Source organism: Ananas comosus, linkage group 6, assembly GCF_001540865.1.
Source record: "Ananas comosus cultivar F153 linkage group 6, ASM154086v1, whole genome shotgun sequence".
Lineage (NCBI taxonomy): Eukaryota > Viridiplantae > Streptophyta > Magnoliopsida > Poales > Bromeliaceae > Ananas > Ananas comosus.
This window is the reverse complement of record NC_033626.1, coordinates 979,888-1,002,398: the sequence shown is the minus strand read 5'-3', so window position 1 is coordinate 1,002,398 and position 22,511 is coordinate 979,888. Positions and strand designations below refer to the sequence as shown.

At 35.5% G+C, this 22,511-nt stretch overlaps 2 protein-coding genes across 3 annotated transcripts; one reads left to right on the top strand and one right to left on the bottom strand.

Annotated features, from left to right (window-relative positions):
- On the bottom strand, positions 1,125 to 13,198 carry LOC109711908 (N-alpha-acetyltransferase 35, NatC auxiliary subunit). 2 transcript variants are annotated; one of them, XM_020235270.1, is made up of 16 exons: positions 12,883 to 13,198; positions 11,492 to 11,559; positions 11,135 to 11,293; positions 10,890 to 11,057; positions 9,558 to 9,708; positions 7,642 to 7,721; positions 6,142 to 6,408; positions 5,821 to 5,964; positions 4,058 to 4,192; positions 3,843 to 3,941; positions 3,134 to 3,190; positions 2,849 to 3,053; positions 2,471 to 2,592; positions 2,171 to 2,239; positions 1,976 to 2,074; positions 1,125 to 1,691 (listed from the first exon to the last, which is right to left on the bottom strand). In XM_020235270.1, the coding sequence occupies exons 1-16, from the start codon at positions 13,016 to 13,018 to the stop codon at positions 1,452 to 1,454; spliced, it is 2,199 nt and encodes a 732-aa protein (XP_020090859.1). In that variant the 5' UTR covers positions 13,019 to 13,198; the 3' UTR covers positions 1,125 to 1,451. The 2 variants fall into 2 exon arrangements, with proteins under 2 accessions (XP_020090859.1, XP_020090861.1); XM_020235272.1 differs by having other exon boundaries at positions 1,549 to 1,691; positions 1,976 to 2,093.
- On the top strand, positions 14,498 to 16,582 carry LOC109712228 (proteasome subunit alpha type-4). Its single transcript, XM_020235679.1, has 2 exons — positions 14,498 to 14,625; positions 15,608 to 16,582. The coding sequence occupies exon 2, from the start codon at positions 15,620 to 15,622 to the stop codon at positions 16,370 to 16,372; it is 753 nt and encodes a 250-aa protein (XP_020091268.1). The 5' UTR covers positions 14,498 to 14,625; positions 15,608 to 15,619; the 3' UTR covers positions 16,373 to 16,582.

Sequence of the window (22,511 nt, the reverse complement as noted above, 5' to 3'; positions counted from 1 at the left end):
ATAACGGAGTCATTCCAGAATAATCTGGAATTATTTGGAACAACTGTTTTTGACCGGAATAAATTATTTCTGTCAAATTTAACTGTATTTGGTAAAAATATATAAAATAAAATGCTTTATTTATTTGATTATTTTGTTACCAAATATAGCCTTTAATAATGAATAATAATTATGTCGCATTCAATCATGGAAACTTTAATGTTCCTCTCAATTTGGTCGGATCACCTCTAGAAAATTTAATTATAATATACAGGATAAACTTCAAATACCACCCTATGATTTCGCACTCTGTCACTTTAGTACTATATGGTCTAAAATATATCAAGCTAGTACCTGTCATTTCATTGTTATCTTTTCGTCAGCTTCTCTGTTAATATTTTATTAAATTATATATAAAAAACTTTATATATCCCACCTAACTTTATCGAATATTCACTTGCCTTTTAGTTTTAACTTTGTTACTGATTTAATAAAAAAAATTAGTGAACTAGATAATAAAAAAATAAAAATAAAACCAGAGAACACTAAATTGATATACTTTAAACCACATAATATGTAAGTAAAAAAAATGTGAAACTACAAAAATATTTAAAAGTTTTCCCTATAATATATATTAAAGGACAAATTGGTCATTTCACTCAGAATATGAAAGAATGGAGAAGGGACAAATTTGGAGAACAAATTGAGTTACTGATTAAGATTATGATGATTTTAAGAATGTAGCTAACACACTTTACTCTTTACAATTAGGCATAATTTGAAAAAAAAAAAAAAAGTGGTGGGTAAAGACACCTATTTTAGGTTTTCGAAGGCCCAAAAATTTCGAAATGCCTCCAACTTTCTCTTTTTATGCTATAAAATTGCAGTTGGCAATAGTTACAGGAAAAGCATGTAAACTAGTTTGGTAATGTGACAGCTAAAAGTATCAATTTTATATTTTGAAAGGTCGAAAATTTCAAAACGTTTCCAAACATGCTTCTCCAGCAACACTTGCAACCGCAATATTATTTTATAGCATAAAAGGAGAAAAAATTAGAAGCGCTTCTGCAATTTTAAGCTTTCGAAAGTATAAAATAAGTGTTTTTAGCAACCGCATTACCAAATGAGGCCTAATAGGCCCATTATTTCATTGATACAATTGCATCAATTGGCTGCAAGTCATAGCTCATGATATTTCTCTGATATAAGTTACAATGACAAATCCTAAAAGGGTGGAAAACATTAAACACTACTATTTATTTCACAAATCAATGATTTTGTAATGAAAACATTATCATTACCATCAATAAAGCATGGAGAAGTGGTGTGGAAGTTATCAACAGATTCTTACAGAATCGGATCACTCGACAAACCGAAAAATGATAAACAGGTTTATTGTAACAGTGATGGCTCACCTTTATCCTTTCTGCATCTGTCGGAGTGTCGCGAATTTCGGGTCGCCGTCGAAGGGATTACGATCTCTTGACGACTGCAACTACAAAGTGGTTGTGGTGGGTGAACTCAAGTGGAACCCTAAGCGTTGGATCGCCGGCTCCGACCTGGTTGATGACATTTAGGGCTATTCGGTTGTGCTCTGCGACCTGCTCTATCAGACGGAGCTCTGCCAGCCTTTCTGGGTCGGCCGAAAAACTACCCTTTAGGGATGCTGCAATCCTTTGGGCTTCTCTAAAATAGTTGTGTTTCACGACATCCTGCAACAAAGATGAGCACTTGTTAGTTCTTTTAAGGTGAAATTGCAAGAAACCCCATTAGATATATTGCGATATTCACTTTGTTCCCTTGAAACATCAAAACCGACAAATTACTCCAAGTTACAAGATTTCATCGTTTGGGAGGCATTATGTAGATATTAGAATCTCAAGGGGCATTGTGAGAAAAATGTTATTTGTAAGGGGTTTCCTGAAGTTTAATCTTCTTATTGATTTGATAGCGAGGAATGAATAGTACAAATCTTATACTTATCGCAATACTCAACAGATATGCATGCATGGGCAGTTGATTCTTTGAAAATGTGGTATGAGATGTGCTCGGGAACTTGTGCTTTCTGGAGAAGCTCGAAATGCTGGATAAACCGCTGGAAAGAGGATAACAAGCTGAGTAAGAGAGTCGCCAGGTTTAGATTGTTAAATTTGGCGAATAAAGTAGCACTAATTTTGTAATTATTCAGCACCTCTTGTTCGCTATTGAAAATGTTCAGCATTTGGAATGCATTGCTTTCATTGCGCAAAGCAGCCAACATCTGCAAAAATGGAATTGTGTTAGCTGATGATATAGCATAGACAAAGAAAATTACAGAGGCTAAAATTTAGAAAATCCCCATAAATATATTGAGATTTGCACTTTACCCCCTTAGCTAATTAAAACCTACAAATATGAGATAACTCCTAGATTTTATGACATTTTCGGAGGGTTAAAGGGGTTAAGTTCACTGGATTTCTTTTTTTCTTTTTAATTTGAACGAGAAACGCACCATTGCTAGTCCTTCGGAGAGGCACATATAGCATTGGAGCAACAAGCAATATGACGAAGCCATGGCGTCTCTTCCTGAATCCCTGGCATGATGATCTCTTTTCTTTTTCCCTTTTCTTCGTGCTAATCAGTAAAACAAGTATTGTATTATCTACCTGCTCAGATGCAAAAGTAACTGGTTTTCCAAGTTGTAGTATGTGTAGTAGTATGTGAAGTACCAGTGTTCTTATGTGCTTTTTTATGAAGAAGGCTCAAATAACATTGACGACTTAGTTTGAAAAATATTAAAACTTGTTTGAGTGCGATACCAAGTTTTAAAAGAACAGCGGCAACTTTACTCTAAAAGAACAGAGGCCCTGCAATGAATAGATTAACTTACAACTATCACTGCCCGTAACTATCCGTATCTGCATTGTTTCCACTTGCTTCATGAAGATAACATACATGTACCAGTAAACCATGCAGTATTCACTGGGGGAATACAGCTGTAGCTCAAAGCCCAAGGTGAGAAACCGCAAAGCAATCCAGTAGGTCTGCTCCTGAGCCCACATGAGGAGATGCTTGGACACCTTCATGCATACACTCTGTACGATCCATTAAGATATTGTTGATAAATGGTGAAACAATCGAAGTTGATTCTTCCATCCAATAATATTACAAGTACCTCATCAACTGAAGAATTTAACAATTCACCGAACTCTCTTTTCAAAGCCAGCTCCAACTGTGAAGCAAGTTGAGGTTAATTTGGTTCAAGTGATTCATATTCTAGAGAAACATACATCGAATAAGTAAACTTAAGTGGAGCCAAACATAGAATTCAAGCACAAGATAAGTGCCACAATCACGTCAGCTCCTCAAATATCTTATGTCACCTATGTGGCAGCTGTTTGCTGCACTGAAAATTGTAGGTAATTTCTGATAAAAGGCGCGAGGCTAAATGAGTACTCAAAAAGTCAAATGATTGAAAAACGATCGATTGGTTGACCTTGCTATCAACTAGATGATTGTCTGTATTAGCTTGTAAGTTGCAGGGTGGAACCCGAGGTCCTCAAGTTGTATGATAGATGTGTGCTCGATCAGTTAGCACTGCTGGTCAGTTTGCTTTAAACAAACTCCAAGTATGTTTAATTGCAATTGAGTCAGTGGATCGTAATGGAAGTTGAGGGCAGGGGTATACATGACAGAATTAAAAAATTCAAGCCTGTGCTTAATTTCACGGTTTTCACCAATTCAAGGTACTTGTCATGTACTGATTAATATACAAGTACCACTATTTCTAATGTTAGAAGTTGGCACAATTAAAAGGTTCCTGCCCCCAGCTGCCGAAAAAGAAGAAGAAGAAGAATGACAAAAGTGCAGCAACTGGCACAGACCTGTATGGATATAACACTCCAATCTTGCAAAATTTTCCCAAGCTTGCGTCGCTGCCATGCAGTGTTTGCGCAAAGAATTTTAATTAAGTTGATCAGCAACTGCAAAGTTCATGAAAGAACAACGATTATATTAAAAAAAAATGAAAATAAACAAATTTTCTCGAGATAGATCATTTATGAACAAGAATAACACCTGAACAAGCAATAGTCCTGACCTGACCTAGCTGCAGTACAAATTCATTTGTCTGAAATTCCTTATCTTTGGTGACATCTGGTAATGCTAACGACCTTGCTATTACATCAGAAAAGGAATCTCGCCCGTAGAGTTTTCCATCGTGAACCAAGAGAAGCTGCTCATAAATCATTAATGTTCAGAAAAGAGGGTAACATTAAGAAGAAGCTACATCATACTCGGTTATTAAAAGTATAATATAACATGTATCGATTCATTAGCATGAAAAATTGGTTCTACGAGAGCTATTTAACACGATAACACAAGTATATGAAGGCGCTCTGTTTGGATGCATGAGCATCTAATTCGGCATATCATTTACTCAAAAAGCTTATAGTATTTGGTAGATGAGGAGCGTGATCAAATGTCTAGAATGAATACCACATTCCACCATCCAAGTTACTTTTTAGGAATAAGATAAATCATCACGTAGGTGAAATATGATATCCGACCAAATCGTGGATGCCAAGATCTTTTAATAAGCAAAAGTTAAACACCTAGCTTCCAATTACAAAAGAAAATTCTCATATTTAATAAATTCTCACTGAATATCTTATTCTGATGTCCAAACTAGGCCGAAAGCAAAAAAGTCATAATTGACATGCTTAAGAAAATGCAATTCTTGTTGTCAATAAGATTATACAAGCTTCATCATTGTTCCTGAAATATTATTAATCAGAAGAACATAAGTAAAGAGGCTTGTACGAAGTATTTTATGCAAGTAAATACTCCTATCAAAACACGCATTTTTATGTGATCAAGCTGCCTCTAATGCAGCATAGGAGCTTGCAGAACAATTCAGAGCAGGCTTCAAAGATGCTAAAAGATATAAATAGAACTAAGAATAAAGATAGAGCACACATTGTGATATGCTGCTGTCTCAAACTTCAGATAGGACTATCATAAAGTTCTCTGTATTAAGTTTATTGATGCTGTCCCAATGATATAGCTTGCACTAAATGATACATCTTATTGGAACTATGAACTGCTAATACAAATAAGCTCAGCATTGTTAATCATCAGAATCCACACAAAATAAATGTCAAATTCTATACAATTATATCAGCATTTCATAATCATATCTTCATCCTGAAAATGACATTACTCAATATCTGATTTTCAAGTACATTAAGCATCTATGGTGAAACGTATTGTTAAGTGAAATGAAGTGAACTATTGAATCCGTTCTAATACAATTTACATAAAGCCCAAAAACAATTGATAGATGATTGTCCAGCAAAGGAGAGAAAAAAAAACGGAGATGTAAAAATCACTAGTTGCTGAAATAGAAAGCATAAATGCTGTACTCCTATGTGATTTCCCTCCACAGTTGTCTATAAAGAGATCCATGCTAACATGTGAAAGTTATTCTACTATGCATTCTTGATGAAGAAAAAGGTTTATAACAATACCACAAGGACAACATCATTACTCAAATAAATCAAGATTAGTTGCATAAGTCAGCAGCCTTTCATAACGAACGTAATTACAAGATTAACACAAGTGTAAAAGAGTAGCCAATCACATCCAGCCAGCAGCCTTTCATGGTTTATCTGTTTGACAGCATATATATCGAGTGATATTGGACATATTAAGAAAAGAGCTGTTAAATGACTACACATATCAATACATATACTAATTCAGTTATTAAAATAAGGTGTAGCAGAATACCCAAATGCTATGAGATTAAAAGTGAAAACTAGAATTTGATGGGTGTGCTCTTAAACTAAACACTTTTTAGCATACCTGCAGATGAGCTCGTGCAACTAGAGGTGGTTGTGATAATTGAAACTTAACAATAAAGTGAAGAACGCTTTCAAGAGCTGGATCGAGAGAGAAAGAGCATATGGTATCTAAATAATGCAGAAGCTTCTCAAAATAACTAACAGCCTGAAAAACCAGATTAAATGGATAATCAGAAAAAGAATGATAAAAGAAATAATCTAAAGAAATTATCTATGTTGCATGCAACTTCACTTCAATACTTTTCTTACTGATCTTATAGAAAAGTAAATCAATTTTTACAAGTACGGAAAAAGGCATTTACAATCAATTTTCAGTGCTTACATCTATCCAGCTAAGTACTTTGACTGCACGTGGCGGAGTAGGGCTCAACAGTCTGCTATTTAAGCTAACATCAAAACCAATAGGCCTGCAACCTGAGGCGGTTGTACTAGTTACAGCGCTTTCTTGATAGAACGAATGAGATCTAAGAAAGTCCAGAGATTTGAACATGTTATCTAGTTCAGATAAGCATGCAGCAATATGTTTACGAGCCAACTCCAATCCTCTTCCTTGAGGTTTCCTCATGCAGGTTAGAGCATGATAGAAATGCTGAAAACATTTGAAAATGGTAAGGCTACTACTAAAATAATTATAATAATGTAAACCAGTGAGTACAAATATAATGGTGAAGAGAACAGCAATAGACCAATATTGAATAGTATAAAAGATAAGTAGTCAACTGAACTAATATCAGATAGAGACAGCATATTTTCATCATTCAATTGATAATTAGTGGAAAAAGCCATAAGGCAGAATATAATCTAGAAAACAAACCATGACAATGCATAGTGACAAGTATGAATCACCGGACTAATAGGAGGATGTACTGCTCAGCTCCATACATGCAAATTACCCTATTATTACATAAAGCAAATTAGCTCTTTCTGAAAAAAAAAAAAAAAAATGGTGGTTAATTAGTAATAATGGTAATGGATGGATTTTCTGGACACAATTACCAAATTAAATACATCATTTTATGTTATTTAGAAGACATATTAGATGAAACTGAAAATTTTACTACTGCTGACTAGAGAGATGGTATCGGTTTATACAGTATATTTCATACTTATTCATCTCTAGCTTCTGGGAGTTCATTTTGCAATTTTCTTTTGGTTGGTTTGCTTCACTTGCTTTTCTCTTTTCATTCTAACAAAATGTTTCTTCTACATCTAAACTCTTACCACATAGAAGAAAAGCTTAAAAAGCAATTTCTCCTAATTCCACAAGCCAAAAGCAAAACCAAAAATTAAGATAATTTAAATTTTAGTACAGTTGGCCTATCAGAGTGTCAAATCAAGTTTTGACAAAAAAATTTCTGAAAAGCCCAGTAAAATCACAACAAACAAAATGTGTAGGTTGTAGAAAATGGAGCTGCTAAGAAACAACACTTCGATCAACCAAGTAGTGGAAATACTGATACGTTCTTTTTGTCCCAAAGACATGGTACATTTATTTATATTCAAAGTATATAGCTCAGATTATTCAACATACAAAACATATTTATCTTTCGAAAACTAAGACAAGTTCCCAACAAGGCAATTTCCTTGTCACGGTCCCAATCCCACAAAGAGGGCTCCAGGAAGATCGTATTTGGAAACAGTCCTAAGTAACCCTAGGCATTTTTGCATGAAGTGGATGCTCTCAAGTGATGAACCAGAAATCATGCAGTCGCAAATCCAAGAATTACCATTGCAGGAAGCAATAACCCCTAAAAAATATAACATGTCATACCATATAATATCAAAACAACACAATAATGCAAAAAGGAACATGGGTTAAGACCTTACGAAAACGTAATCGGCATAGAACAGCTCTACAATAACCCTCTTCCAAATCTGGATTTGTTTGTAGGGATTCAAACTCTGCAATCATGGAAAGTGCAAAATTTAATGGCTTATTGCCAACAACTATAAAAATATAAAGTAAATTATAACAAATCAAAATTAAATAATAGTCCTTAAATCAGTATAATTTCTCTTACTCTATTACACAAGCATCATCGTACAACTACAAGTAACCTAATCTTCAGGCCATTCTTGCAGTTCTAATATCATAGAAGTGGAAGTATCACATCAATTATATAAGTTGTTGGATACAACACATCTAATCAAAATGAACCAAATAATAGCAGTTTATAATATTTACAGCTAGTTGAATACACCATGGAGCAAAATGACTCATGGTGGCATAAGACGCATAACATTATCCTTCATTTTTCCTCTTAATAGTTATCCGTGCACTTAATGATACTAAAAATAGAATGCTAATCTCGTGTGAAGACAATCCAATTATAAGTAGTGGGCTGTAATAACAATCAGATCTATGAAGTATTTTGAAAGTTTTTACGTCCCTATACACAAAGGTAGTTCAAACTTATATATGAGCAAGTTAGCAACACGTTGGAAACAAATTTCGTATGATACAGAAAAGTCGGTACATTTAAAATTATAATTTTTTTACATTTTCTTTTTTCATTTATGTAATGGTAAAATGAGAGGCTGATTTTCACACCCAACAATCCTATAATGTAAAGAGAAGGGACTGCACATAGGTGTACAAGGTGTGCCACTCCAGTGTTTGTAACCTTGGGTTAAGCATTTTGAGCCTATGGTTTAGACCCAGTCACCCAACAAGTTACTAATACCAGCAAGATAGTCGGTCGTTACATATGGCGGTCAGCAGGTTGCCACCAGAAGTGTGGGAACTATGAACTATACTGTACAAAGTGCTACACCATGGATACAAGAGGAACCACCTCTCAAGCCTATTGGAGCCACCTCTAGAATCCACTTTGCTTGGTAGTCCTAGATTGCATTAGTGGACCTAACAAGGGCATTAGGGCCTAAAGATGGGAAGTTTGTTACACGCTGATTGTCCCTTAGGCCCCGTTTGGTTCGAGGATAACAAACATTGGGATAAATTCTTTTATCCCTGGGATATAATCAGGAATAAAAGTAAAATTGTATTTGGTTTGTAATCCTTCTATTCCTAGGAATAACTAAAATTGTGTTTGTAAATTTTATAAAATAGTAGAGGATAGTGGAAAAAAGTGATGGTTGAATTTGTTATAAAATTTGATTTCATAAAATATTATTACAAAAATAATTTATTATAAAATATGATTTGACAGAAATAATTTATTATAAAAATATTTTTTTTTCAAATTCTACTTAAACATAAATTCAATAGAAATAATTTATTATAATATTTAAGTATAATTTATTATGATAATTATTATTCTATTTAAGTACAATAATATATATTACTATAGTAGAATTAATAGTTTTTATAATAAAATTAATTTATTATAATATGTAATACGTTATATCTACATAATTTACTTTATTTTAATTTATAATCTTAATAAAGCTTGGAATTAAACCTTAGAATAGCACTATTCCACCAAAAGAATAGAATAGTTTATCGCAAGCTATCCCGGGATAACCGAGAATAGCAAGGTTTGCCAAGGATAAAATACCTTGGGCAAAAACTATTTTGTTTGGCCGAATAGCGGGGATAACTTGCATTATCCCCACTTTATCCCCGAACTAAATGGGGTCTCAATTGGATAAAGAAAGGATAAGTTATAGTAGCCTATAATTGGTAACTTGGGTTGTAGCATTTTGGGCTAGTGGTTTCGGCCCAACAAGTAACTAGTGAGCTAGTTGGTTTGTTATACTGATAGGGTTGTTGAATACCTTCTAACACCTTCTTTTTAGATGGTTGAGCCTTACATGCACGCAATTGGCGCGAAACTGTTTCTTCAACAGAATTCAAAATCGACAAACACTTATCATCACCTCCATCTTTCAATGGCAAGCCATAAGACATTGTGAAAAGATCCTCTTCCTGCAAGGAAGCATAAGAAGTCAAAATCATCATGTTAAGAAACAGAATCAAAAGCAATGTCCAAAGGCAAAAGTAATCAAAAGCTTAACAAGTAATAAAAACATGAAATATCCGGTGCAAAATGTACGAAAATGTTCTGTATTGCACAAAATGAATGGAGTAATTATCTCTCTTAAGACACAAGAAGATGGAAAGTGTGGGTTCCACCTTTGTTGAGGCAATAAAGGAAGAAAAGATTCTCCAATATTAAACCCTTAAAATAAGTTGTACTTTACTAACGAGTATATGTGTCACAAGGTAATGTCATTAAAAATGTGTAATAATGATGTCCGAGCGTCCCTCCCCCTCTGTCTGGCTCTACTATTCAGTTTTCAAAATCATCCATGTTTCTTTGCACTTCATTCCTTTGCTTAATTCTTACTTCACCTCCTACATTGTGTCCAATTAGCTAGTAGAGACAATTTAAGTTAAATTCGGTGTTCTAAAGCTATCTTGAACAAACCAGTGTTCGGTTGGATTGCCTAGAAATCCTGCGATCGTCTTAGAATTATAGCCCAAACAAAAACAGCATGTAAAGAGAAACAGTTGCCTATTTCACCGATTAAGATGCAGGTTGATTTGAAGAATTCACAATTCTTCGTTATTGTAGTCTACGAGCTAGACCTTCATTATTCTTCATTTTTGTCAACTCCAAACAGAAAAGGCCTCTAGTCTATTAAGAATGCTGAAAGAGTCAAAACAGACAGAGAAATGTAGGGTAGCTTTTGAAAAAGAAACCACCAAAAAGACTACTGCTTATACACAGCCCAGAAATGTTTCAGCTCCCACCGAACATAATCAGAGAGCTACTGAACAGACGCAACAAGAGTGAAGGGAGTAACCGTGAGCAATTTTAGGTTTCATTCAGTACATAAAATTACATATTTCCTCAGATTATATATACAAAGCATCCGATGTATGGATTATGGAAAGAACACAATTTCAGAATTCAAATAAGTTAACCAAATTCCCTAATTCCTCATCACTTAAAGAATTAATACATAGGTTAAAATTAATACATAAGTTTAAAGAAAAGCTCTTTCCAGGTCAATCAATAATATGCTTTGGCAAAATACAATTCATTCTAAAACAAGACTACTCAGAATTTAACTACAAGCGACAATTTGTCTGGTCTAGTATACCTCATGTGTTCGAGCATCGGATACAGCCGAAACAACAGCATTACAAGTGGCGCGCATGACTCTGCAATATGAGTGTAATAAGGGATGTGGTGATGTTCTTTCAATCCTCAGAATATAGATGCATGAAAAGACAGTCTGTGCTAGTGAATGACCATTGTGCCATGTTGCCTGTAAATACTGCTAGTGTTAAATACTGAAAGTTTTGTAATCCTACATAAAAAATTTAAGTACATATTGCTACATACCTCACATGCTAAAAGGTGATCCATGACATCAAGAGTATGCTTAACATCAACAGTTCGGTCAAAACTAAGAGGAACTGGAGCAATACCATTTTCGATTGCTTCATCAACTGAGCAATATCCACTACTCTCAATTCCAGGGTCCATCTTTGGATCCATTATCTACATAAGAATTATGACAAAAACTAATTGACCAAAGACAGAGAAAAGCAACAAAAAAAAGGTCGTCTTCTCTGTTCGCATAATAACTAATACAATTTATGTTTTTTGCATATACAAAATAAGATGCAAGAATTGAAACTATACTCTAATTAAAGATGAAAAGAGACACCAACATGGAAACAGATCAGTAATCAATACCTCCAACGCAGACATAGCAGCAAAAAGACTGAAGTTCTCTCCGTGTACAAGTTCCCCCTCCTGAAGATCTATAAGCATGAAGTAATTAGAGAAAAAGATATTGAGCAAGTGGACCATAGGAAAACTGCTTTTCAAAAGTACGAAAAGCACCAAATAATCAAAATGACTGTTATACCAGGAGAGTCAAAGCAACAGAAACAAAAAGAAAACACCCTTTAATATAGTTAACAACATGTCATTAAGGCTACTTTAAGTCAATTCAAATCCTGACCTGCGATTTCAACCGTAGTTCAGCAAATGACAGTTTCTAGCAACTGTATGTATGGGCATAGAAGCAAATACATGAAAATTGAGATGTCCATAAGCAAATACACAATTCAGAGGGGTATAGGCAGATTTTTTGTGTCTGTAGCATGTATGCAGCAATCCTTCGTTCCTATTTTTGTTTAGGACTTTTATAGGCAGATTTTAACTCAGTGTGGGTTCAGACTTGCCAATCATAACAAAAAACGCACTAGAAATTAAGAACATAATATTTCAAAGTCTCTTACCATGCATGAAGCTGTCGCCAAAGCAGGCAACATATGAAGCACTAATCTTGCAAAGGAGACGAGTGGTTTCAATTTGTCACAAAGATTACAACAACATATGCTATTTTAAACCCTCAAATATGAAAATAAATAAAATTTCAACACTTCTAAAACATAAATCTTCAGAGAGTCCTGCGGCGAACAATTTCATCTCTTCAAGATTTCAGACACTTGATTTGTAAATGTTGGAAATATGGCAACAGTAAACAAACAGCCTCGAAATCAAATGATTTCTAATTCCTCAATAGCAGGCAGATAGCAGTAATATTCCATATCCCACACAATTATCCGTCATAACACATCATTCAACATTAGTGCAATCTTTTTCCGCAGCTATTTTAGAAAAACTTCAAATTGGAGTTTCTGCTTTTGAAGCCCGAAATCTCATTTCAGCTTCCCACCACAGGAAAAGCTCCGAATTACAAATGCTTAGCTACTGCTTCACGGAGCAGAGAAGCTATTAAAAGCCAGCCAAAATAGGAGGCGCGGAGCAGTAAAATCGCATATTCCACACAGTTATCCATCATAAACACTTCACCTGACATTAATGCAACCTTTTTTCTACTTTATGCTCCAAAACACAATCTTTCTTAAGAAATCCTACCTAGAAAAGTGAACCGCTGCATCTCTTTACACCCACCTACCAAGACAAAAACCTAACCCTAAACATAGCAAACACAGCAAACACTTTCCTCTTGAGGCATTACTTTTCCGGTCCCCTATCCAACAAACACCCACAAATGGATCACGGAGAACGAAAATGAGGAGCGAGAAAAGAAGCCCTAGATGGCTAGGGTTTACCATTGCACGCGGCCTCGATGAGCGGGGCGGCGTCGGCCCACACGGCGTCGTCGCCGGAGGGGATGGACTTCGGAGGCGCCGCGCCGCCGCTTCCTCCTCCTCCTCCTCCTCCTCCCCCTTCGTAGTTCGTCGCCATGAGAGAGCTCGTTGAAGCTCCGGGGAGAAGAGATCTAGAGCGTTCTACTGCTGGTAGAAGAAGCGGCGGCGGCGGCGGGGGGTGTTTGGAGAAGCGCTTTTTCCCTTCGATCCGCTGCTTTTGGCCTTTCGCAGCAGTAATACTACTTTCGAAGCCGTGGAATGGAACGAGGGGTTTAAGCAGATGGTCTAAGCCAAAACAGCAATAGTATTTTATTTTTTTTATTATTTTTATTTTTATTTAATTTTAAGTTTTTTTTTTGTAAAACCAACAAATTACGAAACTTATCTGGACTATAGACTATTAGACAATACTAACATAATAGGATTAAATTTTTTAATTTAATTATAATAATTTAAGTGATAACTATACTTAAGAAGTTAAGAGGGTTGAGTATGTTAGAATTAAACTAATTCTATAATAGGTGAGCTCTCAGAAAAGCCGGGCTTCACGGTTGGTATCAGAGCCAGAAAAAAAAGTGTGAGATGAGTTTTAGCTGAGTCGAGATGATATGGTGGTCACAGTGCGACTTCCCGACTCACAATCGATGTGAATGAAGCACGGCTCCCCAAAAAGTCGACTAATATTAACAAGTCGAGTCTCACATCGCCTAATGCTTTGAGAGTGTACTACTTGATCCTAATGAAAACACCAGGGTTTAAAGAGTGCGGTTCATTACAAAATCGACTAAAGTTAACAAGACGAGTTCACATCATCTAATATTGATGAGTGTATGCTGGAATCTGAGGAAAACGTCAGGACTAGACTCGAAATATTTATATATATATAAAGTATAATAGGACAAATTTTTAACTCGGCCATAGGAATTTGGACGGTAACTATGCTCCAAAGATTAAGATGGGTTAAATATACCAGAACTAGAATAGTTTATGTAAGTTTTGTATGGTTTTATTCTTTTTTTTCGGTAAAAATAAATAAGCTTATCTGAGTTATAGATCATTTTGATTTGGCTGTTCAATTTTTCCTTAATTTATATTTTAACACCCAATCTTTCTACCACATTTAGTTGCTGTTCTAATATAAAATTTACCAAAATGTGTAATAGTTATGATAAATTCTATATTCTGTTTACTTTTTTTTTTAGATAAAAATGTATAAAGACCCCTTCAACTATTAAAATTTTATACAATTAATTTATAATTTTTCAAGTTTAATGACTTTATTAACTATTAACCATTAATAATATCATTTTATCTGCTATAAAGTGAATAAAGTTATTAAATTTCATAAAATTTTCAATGAATTAAATAAAATTTCTATTTTTTCTTTTGACTAAAATCTCTTAATTTCGAGAAATTAGAAATTGATGGCCTTGGACCTCAACTTAAAAAATAGTTGCGGATATATCTCAGACGCCTCTATAGTTAAGGGGGTTCTCGTATATTTTTCACCTTTATTTTTTTCCTACATTTTTAATCCAATTTTTGAAAACCATTTCAACCCGGTTCGATTCCGGTTTATTTCCAAACTGGTCCAAACCGAACCGGCCCCGTTCCTCGAAGTATTAAGAGGACTCTCCTCTTTCACTCTCGCTTCGTTCTCGCGCATCGCCTCTTCTCAAATTCCCCGATTCCCAGATTTCGCAGGTTCTCTTTTTCCTCTTTTTCTTCTTTGTGATCCCTTATCTTTACCTCTCTCTCATGTTGCTTATCGTTTTAGAGATCGTCGATCCCCTTGTTCCCGTGGTTTAGATGGAAATGGGCTTTTGATTTTAGGGTTTTTGGTTCTGATTCAACTTAGATTCAAATTTGAGGTGTTGGTGATGATAATTGATGTTGGCGGATGGTGATTCCCTGTTTCTGTTCAGTTTGATTTGATTTTTATTGATTTCTTGAGCTCCAAGTTCCATAAAGTTCGCTCTCATTTTTCTTAGCGTTTTAGAGATCGTTGATCCCCTTGTTCTCGTGGTTTGGATGGAAATGGGCTTTTGATTTTAGGGTTTTTGTTCTGATTCAATTAAGATTCGAATTTGAGTCATTGGTTATGATAATTGATGTTAATGGATGATGATTCCCTACTTCTTTTTAGGTTGATTCAATTTTTATTGATTTCTTGAGTTCCAAGTTTCACAATGTTCATGATTTTCTAGTAAATTGTTTTGTCCCCCCCTTTTGTTAAACTTTTCCTTACTTTTTGACCTTTCATTTGAAATAACATGAATTTTGGTTATTCTCTTAGACTTTTAGTTGATCTTAAGTGTTAATGTTGAAAAAAGTTATGCTATATCAGTTCATGAATTTCTAGTCCATGTATTCTTCTTCTCCAAGACTTTTTTTTTCTTTTTTTTTTTTGAAGGTTTTCTATATTTTTGAGATTTTATTTGAAATAACGTTAATTTCGGTAGTGTTTTTGTCGATCTTAAGTGTTTATCTCGAAGAAATTATGCTTTGGTTTAGTTTATGTTGTAGCAGTTTTGAAATCAAGATTTCTTCTGCTCCAAGTTTTTTTTACTTTCTGTGATCTGTTATATTTATTTAATTTATATCTACTCCCTCGTGTTAGATTTTCATAACAATATCACCTTTAAGTAACTATTAATTGATCTTCTTTCTTTCTATTATCCTGCAGTGATCTTTGAAAATGTCTCGTCGGTATGATAGCCGAACGACAATCTTCTCCCCGGAGGGCCGTCTCTACCAGGTGGAGTATGCGATGGAGGCCATCGGTAATGCCGGATCGGCAATCGGCATCTTGTCCACCGACGGTGTTGTGCTTGTCGGTGAGAAAAAGGTGACCTCTAAGCTCCTCCAAACCTCCAAATCGACCGAAAAGATGTACAAGATTGACGACCACGTTGCCTGCGCCGTCGCTGGCATCATGTCCGACGCCAACATCCTCATCAACACAGCCCGTGTCCAGGCCCAGCGGTACACCTTTGCCTACCAAGAGCCTATGCCCGTCGAACAACTTGTCCAATCCCTTTGCGACACAAAACAGGGCTACACCCAATTCGGTGGCCTCCGCCCCTTTGGCGTCTCCTTCTTGTTTGCTGGTTGGGACAAGAACTTTGGTTTCCAGCTTTATATGAGTGATCCGAGTGGGAATTATGGTGGGTGGAAGGCGGGGGCGATCGGGGCGAACAACCAGGCAGCGCAGTCTATGCTGAAACAGGATTACAAGGAGGATATCACGAGGGAGGAGGCGGTGGCGCTCGCGCTGAAGGTGCTGAGCAAGACGATGGATAGTACTAGCCTTACTGCAGAGAAGCTTGAGCTTGCGGAGGTCTTCTTGCTGCCATCCGGGGAGGTTAAGTACCAGGTGTGCTCACCAGACGATCTTGGTAAGTTGCTGGTGAAGGCTGGCGTGACCCAGCCTGCTACAGAGGCCTCTTGAAATTTGGTACTGTTGCTTTACTGTTTTAAACATTGGAGGCAGAATTTCTTTTCAGTTGAATTATGAATATGCATAATACTGATTGGAGAAAGGTAGCCTTAATTTACTTTGTGAACATTGCTCTCTCTATCTTGATATGTTTGTGTTGGATTTTATTTATTACTTGCAATTTTGGTAACCATGCATGCTCTCAAAGCGTAAATTCTTGCTCTTAATGAAGTATGATGTGGTCAATTTGAGATATTTCTTTCCATGTAATTAATTGTTTCAGTTGCTTTGTATTGATTTCTGGCTATGGTAGCATTTTTCTCGTTTTACTTATTTTCACAGGCACAGCTTTGCATTATTGATATATTGATTTGCTTTGATCCAGCAATTCATCAAGAATTATTTATTTTATTGTTTAGCAAGGTCAAACAACTATCTGGGAGGATCATCTGGAAAACTGTGTGTTGCTGGATTGTCCAGTATGGTCATGGTTTGTGAATGACTTTTGAAGTAGTATATTCTGTTATGCACCACAAAGATGGAATATAAGACAGTACCTATAGTTAAGCTGGTGATATATCTATTATGAGTAGATTGTAGACATACTAATTGTCTTTGAAAAATTGATTGGTAATCTCCACTCTTCATAGAAAAAATTCTGTATATGTAGATACAAGTTTATTTCCAATCCGTCATTCACTACCGATCTTTTTCTTTGTGGTCAAAATTGTATGCTTTTGGAATGAATTTTTAATTTTTTTTCACGGGTAACAATTCTATTGAATCTATCATCAATTCAGATGATTATGCTTAATGTTCTTTGTCTATCTTTATATTAGAGTAGTTGATTGGCCAGTGTGGTTGACAATGATTAGTTACGTTCAGCAACATTAGCCACTGCCATATGCATTCCTTACTAGGTTCAGCTTATGTGTGTTTTCATTTTTTTTACTCTTTTTTTTTAGCTGCAGGCTCTTTTGTTTGTGAAAGTTTGTTGAATAGAACTTGGTGAGTTTTGTCTGTTAGCACAATTATTTTCCTTGCAAATTATTAGGTTAGGACTGATGAGTTAAGTTGGGTCTCAGTTGTAGGTGAGAATAGAACAAGGATGCCATACTGTCACTTGGATGTGGTGGTAAATATAGAAAGGTCTCACATTCGAATGTATGGGTGATGGTAGAGTAGTTCACGAGAGTCAAGAGGAAAGGTTGGTCTCTTAAGGATATGCTAATGAAAATCATGAATACGATGATAAGTTGGCAGAGTGAATATTTGAGAAAGCAAAAGGCATGCGGAATTTGTGTAACAGTAAACAAAAATAAAAATTGATGGGGATTGTTGCAGAAAAGAAGCTATCCTTTCCTGAGTTTAATCGCTAGTGAAAATATTAGAAGTGGAATTTTAGATGTGCATAGGAGATGTCATTTAGTTTGATTGTAAAACCAATGTTAAAAGAGAGGCAACTAATGCAATTATTGTATTGTTTGTTGTGTGCGTCAAACTTTTGATAGATCTTGGATGAGAAGGTGCGAGAGGTTTCTGGTGGAGATAGATCTTTAATAATGGTGATTCGAAGTAGCACGCAGTGTTGTGTTTAAGAGCTTCCATGTGAAATATGACTTTAGAGGTAAAGGTGTAACATAATTGGAAGTGAAGACGGCTAGGAAAAGTAACAAGTCAGCAGAAAAGAAAGCCAAGAGGAGGGTAACAGAAAGTAAATGTAAGACTCGTAGAGTACTTCGCAAATAGTTAGGGAAGAATAATAATATGTTGGCATCTTGGCAAAGGAGAGTCAAGTCATGCGAAGTGTGTTAAGAGTTGATAAGGAAATGTGTTTGATAGGGATTAGGAGATCTAGGAATGATAAGAATTTACTTTGTATAGTTTGTTGAATTATTTTGTAGCGCTAAAGTGAACTTGGTAATTTGGTAGAAAATCAGAACAGGAGACTTATGTAAGCATGTTAGGAACTACAAGGTAATGGTGGGATGCAAGATTGCAATTGCATTGAGATCTTAAAACGCTTAGTGAAGTGCATATATTGGCTGACAAATCTGTGTCATCAGAAGGCGCTTTGGTAAATAGAGGTGAATCATGCTATAGCACCGATGCACAAGAATTAAGATGTTATATGAAGTTCTGCTAAGTACTGGGGAACGACGCTCATGAACCATGCAGGGATCAAGTGATTTAAGCATAGTTAGGATTAGTTTGAAATGTAATGGTAAAGCAAGTACGGTTTCGTACAAGTGAGCTCTACTGTGGAAGTTGTAAGAATTATTATATGGTTCGTAAAAAGGTTTGTAGAGGAAGAAAGGGATCTTAACAAGGTTTCTCTTGATGTACAGGATAAACTATTTGTATTATAGAGTCTGAAAAATTCAAGAGAGTATACTAATTATAGGGCGGAATAGAGCATAACAGAGAAATAGAGCCGCACAATCAGTGGAAGCGGGTTTTCATTTTTCAGATCTATTGTCAGCCTAAGAGCACCCTAAATGGCACCGAAAGAGATTCATGTTAAATTATACCTTCATAAGTGTAACCAAATAGTTATCAAACTGTCCCGATATTGGTCTTTTGAAGCAGCAAACAAGATGTAAGAAATATCAACTTTCTTAAACAGATGGAACTTTAACAACATGAATTCTCCTTACTCTGTAGCCTTACGAATCTGCAAGTACTTGTTCAGATATTTAGCGATATGCTGTATTTGCCTCATGCAGTTCGTATGCAGTTAATGATTGCGTCTGCACTGCTCCCAGTTAGTGTTTCTGACTCAAGTCTAGGTCACGGAATCTGAATCTTTAGACCAATTTTAACGAACCACCTGATCGTTCGCCACTGCTGTTTGATGTTGTGGTCAACATTGAAGGCGAGAAATTCATATGGCATATATATTTACTGATGCATGATGAAAAGCTTTTTTTGCTGTCTTAAATGTGTACTCCTGTAGATCCAGGGAATCAGCAACCTGTAGTTCCCAGTTTGTTTGTTCTCAAGTTGGTGTTTCTTCTTGTTATAAGCAAATATCATCACTGTAATGATTCTCCACTTGTTAGTTATTGCTTCAGAATCAGGATTTTTCCATAAATACTCATCTTGCAATTATTTGCATCATAGCTGCGTTAAATCTCTGCAATAGCTTTCCTAACAATGTTGTGTTATGTTTCGCTTTGGTGCGCACTTCAATTAACTAGTAAAAAGTTTTGTGGAGCGTTATTATTGTTTTCTTCGATATTTGTTGTGATATGTTGTTGTTCTTCCTATAGCTTGGGGGATAAAGCTGAGATAACGAAAGTTATTACGGCATGTTTTTTAGCCGGAATATTTTATTCCGGTCAAATTTTGCTATTTACGGTTATTCTGGAATAGTTTGGAGTAAACTATTCCATTCTTTTGGTGAAATAATGTTATTTTAAAGTTTAATTCCACATTTTATTAAAATTATAAATTAAATTAAAATAAATTATATAGACGTGATATATTATATATTATAATAAATAACTTTTATTATAAAAATTGGAAAAATTTTAAATGCCATCCATTTAGTTTCGCACTTTTTCAGTTTGGTACCATATGGTTTAAAAGTGTATTACTTTCGTACCCTGTGGTTTTATTTTTCTCTTTTTATTATTTCCTCCGCTATTTTTTTTTTATTAAATCAGTGATAAAGTCAAAATTAAAGGGTACTAAAGTAAATATTTGATAAACTATATGTGGGGTATCTAAAGTTTTTTATATATGATTTAATGAAAAGTTAACAAAGGAACTGTTGAAAATAAAAAAAATGAAACTACATGGTACTAAAATGATACACTTTAAATTATAGAGTGCTAAAGTGAGAAAGTGCGAAACTATAAGAGTGATATTTGAAATTTATCCTAAAAATTATTAATTGTGCTATATCTATACATACATTCGTACTTAAATATTATAATAAATTATTAAAATAAATTATATTTAAATACTATTGTAAATTATTTTTTTTAAATATCATAATAAATTATTTTTATTAAATTATAGTTTATATCAAACAATTTATATATAATATTGTAATTATAAATAATTTATTTGCTGCATTAATAAAATTTTATTATTTTTATACATGGATTGGTTCATGTGTGTGGTCGTGGATTGCCACCTCAATCTGTCATGTATGCAAACTATATACAAAATGTCATGATCATGCCTGTGTCAAATCCAAACGATTCGCCTGAAGGTCGAATCACTCGCCACACATACTGTCACGCGATCGTGACCGTCTGCCGAGGGCGCACCGTAGTGACTCTCTCCCCCGTTCCAATCTCAATGTGATTCAACTCCGGAGCTCACTGCTTGGGAGGAGCGACCATCCACAAGCTATAACAGACAATGCGAGTATGATCAAGTCCTCTCATTCGAGGGCCACGGGAGTACCATATCCCAATCATCACAAGGCATGCTTTGCTTAGGTCGGCCACATATGCATTAGTTTCCAATTCTCACAATGTCATTGGTTTACATACTAGTTCCTCATGAATCTAGTCCATTCTTACATCATATTCACATGCATATGTCCACTAGCAATTCATACAACATGTACAATATTTATATTGGCATCATATAAAAGTTCTCATACAACATACATGTCCACATCTATCTCAACATCATGCAAATAGATATTCCTACAAGTATCATGTAATCATGGATAATTATCCCTCACACTAAGCATGAAATTACCACAACTCATAGGATTCTCACTATTCTATTTTGCTTCATTTGTCGCAGTTGGAAGAAAACGACGGCCATAAATCGCGCTACTAGGCTACTCGCTTCGTGTCGACAACACGAGGTGGGGGGTGCTATCCGAAATAGCCGAGTTTCATTCTATGTCTAAGTTCTACTTTTATTGATCATAAATCATCTATGATACCACCTCAATCTGTCATGTATGCAAACTATATACGAAATGCCATGATCATGCCTATGTCAAATCCAAACAATTCGCCCGAAGGTCGAATCACTCGCCACACATACTGTCACGCAACCGTGACCGGTCTGCCGAGGGCGCACCGTAGTGACTCTCTCCCCCGTTCCAATCTCAATGTGATTCAACTCCGGAGCTCACTGCTTGGGAGGAGCGACCATCCACAAGCTATAACAGACAATGCGAGTATGATCAAGTCCTCTCATTCGAGGGCCACGGGAGTACCATATCCCAATCATCACAAGGCATGCTTTGCTTAGGTCGGCCACATATGCATTAGTTTCCAATTCTCACAATGTCATTGGTTTACATACTAGTTCCTCATGAATCTAGTCTATTCTTACATCATATTCACATGCATATGTCCACTAGCAATTCATACAACATGTACAATATTTATATTGGCATCATATAAAAGTTCTCATACAACATACATGTCCACATCTATCTCAACATCATGCAAATAGATATTCCTACAAGTATCATGCAATCATGGATCATTATCCCTCACACTAAGCATGAAATTACCACAACTCATAGGATTCTCACTATTCTATGCATGATGATATATGATCAATAAAAGTAGAACTTAGACATAGAATGAAACTCGGCTATTTCGGATAGCACCCCCCACCTCGTGATGTCGACACGAAGCGAGTAGCCTAGTAGCGCGATTTATGGCCGTTGTTTTCTTCCAACTGCGACAAATGAAGCAAAATAGAATTTTCTTCACTTTGACCACCACCGGCTTAACGGAATCTCAATCCGAATGATCCTCCGAGTCGGTTTCACCTTCAATTGCGGAAACATATGATCAATTGAGATTAAAACCTCTCATGATCAAGAGCTCTCTTTCAAAATCCTAGAGGTCACTATTGCAATAATACACTATATAAATTCATGATTCAAGCAAATAGCAACCTAACATTAACTAGGATTTCCATCTAGCTAGATTCTAAGAGATTTAAACCCATCTCTAGCTATATGCCATTAGAGTCCATGAAGCTTACCTTAAACAAGCTTTCTTCTCTAATCCAAGTGATGAAGAAGATGAAGAAAGTAGCTCAATTCCAAGCCTTCTTCTCCACTAAGCTTGCTTCACCACCAAGCAACTCCAACTAGCATTCCCTAATCCTCTCTTTAGCAAATCCTTTCTTTAGCTAATCCTCTTTTTGATAAAGA

Excerpts from the sequence above, each read along its gene's own strand:
- LOC109711908 (XM_020235270.1), bottom strand. The coding sequence starts at position 13,018 with ATGGCGACGAACTACGAAGGGGGAGGAGGAGGAGGAGGAGGAGGAAGC. Across the intron at positions 5,965-6,141 it reads AAGTACTTAGCTGGATAGAT|GCTGTTAGTTATTTTGAGAA; the intron begins GTAAGCACTGAA and ends CTGGTTTTTCAG. Across the intron at positions 1,692-1,975 it reads CTGCCCATGCATGCATATCT|GATGTCGTGAAACACAACTA; the intron begins GTTGAGTATTGC and ends TCTTTGTTGCAG.
- LOC109712228 (XM_020235679.1), top strand. The coding sequence starts at position 15,620 with ATGTCTCGTCGGTATGATAGCCGAACGACAATCTTCTCCCCGGAGGGC.